The sequence below is a fragment of the Dromiciops gliroides genome, chromosome 1 (genome assembly GCF_019393635.1).
Source record: "Dromiciops gliroides isolate mDroGli1 chromosome 1, mDroGli1.pri, whole genome shotgun sequence".
NCBI classification, from domain to species: domain Eukaryota; kingdom Metazoa; phylum Chordata; class Mammalia; order Microbiotheria; family Microbiotheriidae; genus Dromiciops; species Dromiciops gliroides.
Genome location: NC_057861.1, coordinates 664,430,136 through 664,436,333, shown reverse-complemented (window position 1 = coordinate 664,436,333; position 6,198 = coordinate 664,430,136). Strand labels below are relative to the sequence as shown.

Sequence of the window (6,198 nt, the reverse complement as noted above, 5' to 3'; positions counted from 1 at the left end):
TAAATAGTAGTACCAAAAAGTGTAAAACTAAGATTTTTTAAAAGAAGCATATTCAATCAAATTATTCTGACTAAAATATCTTAATAACATCATGTTAATGAAAACCAAAAGGTTTTTATTCTGTTAACAAAATAAAACTTACTTTTAAATATTTTTCACCTTTATCTCTTCTTGTAAAATATTTTTGTGTATTTTTTATGATGTACATCATAAACAAGTATACATAAGTAATGTGAATAGTTAGGAGATGTTTTAAAATTGTATTATTTCTCGTCTCCCTGACCATTTCCCTGTTTTAGTCAAACTAGTAAGTTTATAAAGAGCCAGTATAAAGGGGCAATAGCAGAAAATAAAATTGTAAAGAGGAACCTGGAAGTTGCATATAAACCATCCCAAAGATTCAAGAAGCCTAATTTACAAACTGTATTATATATAAATCAAAATTCACGTCCTCATAATATGTACTGGACCAGGGGGGGAGCCATCTAGGCACTGCTATAAGGGTTCTAGTCTTACATAAATTCCAGACAAATCCCAGACTTCCACAGCTCCAGGCCCTCCAACTATCAAAAACATGCTGATGATTTTGAGATATTGACTTTTAAGTTTTACCAATAATGTTGAGATGATTTGGATATGTCAATAAACTAACCCTAAGGTGTCACTTACAGGAGTTAGTCTATTTCCTCCCCAAACCTTGTAAAAATGAAACCTCAAACACTTGTCCCCCAACCCCTCTTCCTTCTACATCTGGTCCATGCTGTCCATGCTCCTAATTCTAATCCATGCTTACATGAGTGATATTATCTGCCTCTCTCCCTCTCTGTCCCCTTCCCCATATTGCCTCCTTTTCTTTACCATTCTGTCCCCTGTCCCTAGGTTGCTTCCCTCTGAACTTCCCTTACCACCTGTCTCTGTACTCTTTGTAGCTATCAAAGTGATTCCTTCCTTGTTTCCTGCTGCCATTCATGGTCTTTCCTGTCTGCCACAGTTTCCTAATTTCACAGTTTTATAACATAATTATTAATTTAGGATAACTCTCTCTGACTGGGACTAAAGTATTTCTCATGGAGTGTGCTTGGAGATTAGGCCCTTTCCAGTGACACATTTGTCCTGGCCCATTCCAATGGGTCATAGATTCTGTGTGCTTAAAGACTTGCTGCTTTGGGATGACTCAAAAAGCCATGTAGAATAAAGAGAACCTTTGGTTCAGTTAGGTTGGGGGTGGTGTCCTGAGTAAACCCACATTTCATATTCTTATAGAGATGCTCTAGAGTCAATGGAGACTTCAATTGGAATTTACACTTCAATTGTGTGAATGATCTCTTTTGATAAGATATGGGTTGGGGGCAGGGTTTGTGAATACTGGGTCAATTGCATTTGTCTCTCTCCTGCCCCTGCCATTAGCTTCCCAGAAAAATGGGATCTTAGAGTTAGAAGGGATTGCTGAAGTCATCTGAAGTTTGACTTGTACTTCAGACAATATATTGACATCAGTTCAGAGGATTATAGATTTAGGGCTTGAAAGGACCTTAGAGGTAATTGAATCAACTCCCTCATTTTACAGATGAGGAAACTGTTAAGCAACTTGCCCAGGGTCACATAGTGCCAGAGAAAGGAATGGAACCCAGGTCTTCATGAGAACAGTTTCAGCACTCCATCCATTATGCCATGATGCTTTTATGGGTTCCATTGGATGACTTGCAACAAAGGGGAACCCAGCATGTCTCAAGACAGCCAACACAACCTGTAGACTAATAAACTTCTATGACCAAGCAAGTTAAGAGACAAGGCCTTGTTTACATTCAAGAGAAATCCCTTTATCAGATAACATGTGACTTAAGCAGGAATCTAGTTCATTTTTAATGTCTAGAATGTCTCTCAAATCTATTTTTGGGGGGATTGTCCCTGCAGTTTTACATACTGGGCTCACTCCAGGTTTCTTTAGAGTCTCTGAGAAGCTACTGCAGTCAGGCTCCAGGTCCCTCAGACCATGACTCAACTAGAATGGGGGTTACTGTTCCTGAGCCTCATGGCCATGGCTGAAGGGCTTCGGAAGGGGAATGATGTGCTCAATGTCTGCAGGGGTGCTAAGCACCACAAGTTCCAGCCTGGCCAAGAAGATAACCTTCATAACCAGTGTAGCCCATGGAAGAAAAGAGCCTGCTGCACAGCAAACACCAGCGTTGCCACACATGAAGACACCTCCTACCTGTACTGCTTCAACTATAACCACTGTGGGATGATGACCCCAGCCTGCAAACACCACTTTATCCAGGACATGTGTCTCTATGAGTGCTCCCCGAACCTAGGACCCTGGATCCAGCTGGTGACCTCATGTCGTAGGAAGGAACAGATCCTGAATGTTCCCCTGTGCAGGGACGATTGTAATCAGTGGTGCCAAACCTCCTTTCCTGCAAAGAGAACTGGAACAAAGGTTGGAATTGGACATCAGGGATTAACGAGTGCCCAGTTAAGGCTGCCTGCCACCCTTACACCTTTTACTTCCCAACACCAGCCTCCCTATTTGAGAATATTTGGAGTCATTCTTATAAAGCAAGCTCTTTTGCCCGGGGCAGTGGCAAATGTATCCAGATGTGGTTTGACCCAGCCCAGGGAAACCCCAATGAAGCTGTGGCTAAATACTATGCTTTTGGCTCTGCCCCAGGCATCTTCAGTTGGAAGACCAGTTTGCCCTTCTTGATTTTGATACTACTATTGCTTCTCTGGGCTTAACCCTCATCAGGAAAGAAATCTCACCAATCTACATGTAAAACCATAGCCAAAATTACTCCCAGTGTGAGACCCTTGGACTCCAGCTTCCTGCCTGACACAGCCTGGCTCTCCTGAAACCCTGGCTTCCTCCCAATCTGGATTCTTCCCCCTCAAACCTGATCTGGAAACCTCCAACCCCCTACACATTGGATTTCACAGACCCCACACCACTACTGAGTGGGGCAGGGAGAGGGAGTGCCTTCCTTTCTCCCCACTTTTAAGTGACTCCAGGTCCAGTCTCCTACCTTTTTCTCTGCATAGCAAAATCCACCCTTTCCTTCTTCCTTCTTTTCTTTAGGGGAAATTAAATATGGTTTCTGCCCTCTCTAAAGTGAAATCCTCCTTAATACTATTCCTTTCAAGTAGGGATTATTTCATTGATTATATTTGTATCCCTAGTACCTGGTACTACATATGTTCATACCTGGTCCATATGTGTTTAATAAGTTTAATAAATGTTGATTGATCAAAAAAAAATACATACTGGGCTCAAAATCCCAAAAGGAAGTTACATGAAAATCAAGCTCCTGAGAGATGAAAGATAATTAGGCTGAACATCAGGTGACCTACAGTTATTTTTGCTGAATCATGTTTGACCTCCATCAAGGCACTTATTCCTGAAACCTTATCTATATAAGGGTAATCTTTGGTCTTCATCTCTGGAGCCTGCCTGCCTTTCTAGAGTCTAGCAGTAGATTAGATAATACTGGCAAAAAGGTTTCTAACTGCTAGGATGTTAGAATACCCTTGACTCCCCACTTAGAATAGGCCTGAAAATTGTTCCATAATAGCTGCTATTAAAGTGTCTTAATATGACCATTCCTAATGAAAAGTATGAAATATCAGCTGAAGATTATAATGAGCAACTAATAGGTTGGGAAGGGAAGATGGAAGATGTGGGAGGTAGAGGGGAAAGGAAAGAGTATAATAGGAAGGGAAGGGAAACATTACTGAACCATTTTTCTTTTAACAAATTTTTGTTAGGGACATGACCATATTTAACTTTTTTGTCTCGTTGTTGGCTTATCTTTTTGTCTATCTGTGACTCTATTTTTCTTCCCTTCCCCACCCCACTGTCCACCCTAGAAGCGGCTACTATTAGATAAACACACACACACACACACACACACACACACACACACGTAAAATCATTCCATACATATTTCTACTTATCAGTTCTTCCTCTGGATGCACATAGCATCTTTGTAAGTCCTTTGTAGTTAATTTGTGCATTTATAATAGTCAAAATGACTTAGTTGCCCAAAATTGTTCTTAAACTAATATTGCTGTTACTGTATACCATGTTCTTTTAGTTCTGCTCATTATTTAGTGCAAGTCTATCCATGTTTTTCTCAAATCATTAAGATCATCATTTATTATAGCACAGTAGTATTCCATCATGATTATATACAACAACTTCTTTAGCCATTTCCCAATTGATGGGCATCCCTGAATTTCCAGTTCTTTGCCACCACAAAGAGAATGATATTTTAGCACATATGGGTTTTTTCCCTTCTTCCCTAATCATTTCTTTTTGTCAGGGCAATGAGGGTTAAGTGACTTGCCCAGGGTCACACAGCTAGTAAGTGTCAAGTGTCTGAGGCTGGATTTGAACTCCGTTCCTTCTGAATCCAGGGCTGGTGCTTTATCCATTGCACCACCTAGCTGCACCCCCAATCATCTTTTAAAATAGACCTAGTAGTGGTATTACTGTGCCTCTATTTTTCTCTCTTAATTGTTTTGTTGAAATGAAATAGGACCCCTGAGGGAATGGACTCTTCCCTAGGAAGGAATAAATTCAAGGGTACAGGCTGACTTTGGGAGTGTCTAAGGCCAAGAAAGATTAATGACTAATGATACCAAAGCTTAGACATGCTGAGGGAGTTATCAGAGGTGGTGGTAGTGAGGAAGATATGGACCAATGAGGTTGAATTCTGCAAAGAAGGAGTGGCTACATTCTTGAACTTCTTGAGGTACAAAATGGTGTTCCTACTATTCACAACATGCCAAGTTCTATAGACTCCTTGCTAATCCTAGAACACAATTCTCCATCTTCTAACCAAGAGAATTTTGACTGGTTCTCTCCAATGCCTGGAACTTTTTCCTTCTTTACCTCTGCTTCCTGGAATTCCTGGCTTCTATTCAAGTCACCATTAGAGTCTCAACTTTTGAAAAAAAAGCTTTTCTTAGTCTTCCATAATATTAGTACCTTCCCTTTGAAACTATCTTCCATTTATCCTGAATATATCTTGGTTGTACATGGTTCTTTGAATTTTGTCCCCCCCCCCCCCGCCCACTAGATTGTGAGCTCTTGGAAGGCAGATGCTGTTTTTGCCTTTATTTGTATCTCCAACACTTGCTGTATAACATTTGCTTAATAAATGTTTGTGGACTTGACTTCTGGGTGCCACACATTAGCAGACATACATTTTAGTGAGTCAAGAGGAAAGGTAACCCACATGATGAAGAATCTGTAATTAAAGTGATACAAGGATCAGCTGAAGGACCTAGAATTGTTTAGCCTGGAGATATTAAATAGAAAATCATGATAGTTCAACTTGACAACCTATTTCCAGGTGTAGTAACCACCATCAGTATTCCCTACATGTAATCTGACTGCTTTAATCTGAATTTACATACTTCCTCTTGCTTTATCTCATCGGAAAGGGAAAACAGCTGATTATCATACTCTGTAAAGGGACTATGTAAATTTTACTAGAGTAATATTATAGGTGTGCTCTGCTTTATGAAAAATGAGGTATACAAAATTCAAATGAAAAAACCATGCATTGAACACCCACTTAAGTTTAACACTGTGCTTACTTACAATAGTTTGGGAATTTTTCTGTATCCACATATATATGTATGTGTATATATACACATACATACACAAATATGTATCTGTCTTTTTTGTACATTGTATATTCTCTCTCATTAGATCATCATGAATTCTTTGAGGGCAAGGATTTTTTTTTTTGCCATTCTTTGTATCCCCACTGTTTAAGATAGTGCCTGGCATATAGTAGGCACATGATAAAAACATGTTGACTTGAGAGCTGATCACCCCAATTTTCATGTATTTTTAAAGTGTAGGGATAATTAGAATTTTGTTAAGATTTGGGGTATTTGAACACAAAACCTTAGGAACCATTGAAGTCTTTTACTATCTTTGAGTGAAGTAAGCAGAACCAGGAGAACATTGTACACAGTGACAGAAAGATTGTACAATGAAGAACTGTGAATGACTTAGCTATTCTCAGCAATGTAATGATAATAGACCATCCCAAAGCACTAGTGATGAAGCATACTATCTGTTTCCAGAGAAAGAACTGATATTGTTTGAATACATTCTGAAGTATGTTATTCTTTCACTTTATTTCTTTTATTATTTTTCTTTTATTCAAGTCTTCCCATACAAAATGA

The 6,198-nt window shown here is 39.4% G+C and overlaps 1 protein-coding gene across 1 annotated transcript; it reads left to right on the top strand.

The window, feature by feature from the left end:
• The first annotated feature begins 1,990 nt into the window (after positions 1-1,990).
• Positions 1,991-2,736, top strand: LOC122737192 (folate receptor alpha-like). Its single transcript, XM_043979660.1, is given in 2 exon segments — positions 1,991-2,411; positions 2,414-2,736. Coding segments are annotated over 2 exon segments (741 nt in total). The 5' UTR covers positions 1,991-1,993.
• The last annotated feature ends 3,462 nt before the right edge of the window (positions 2,737-6,198 follow it).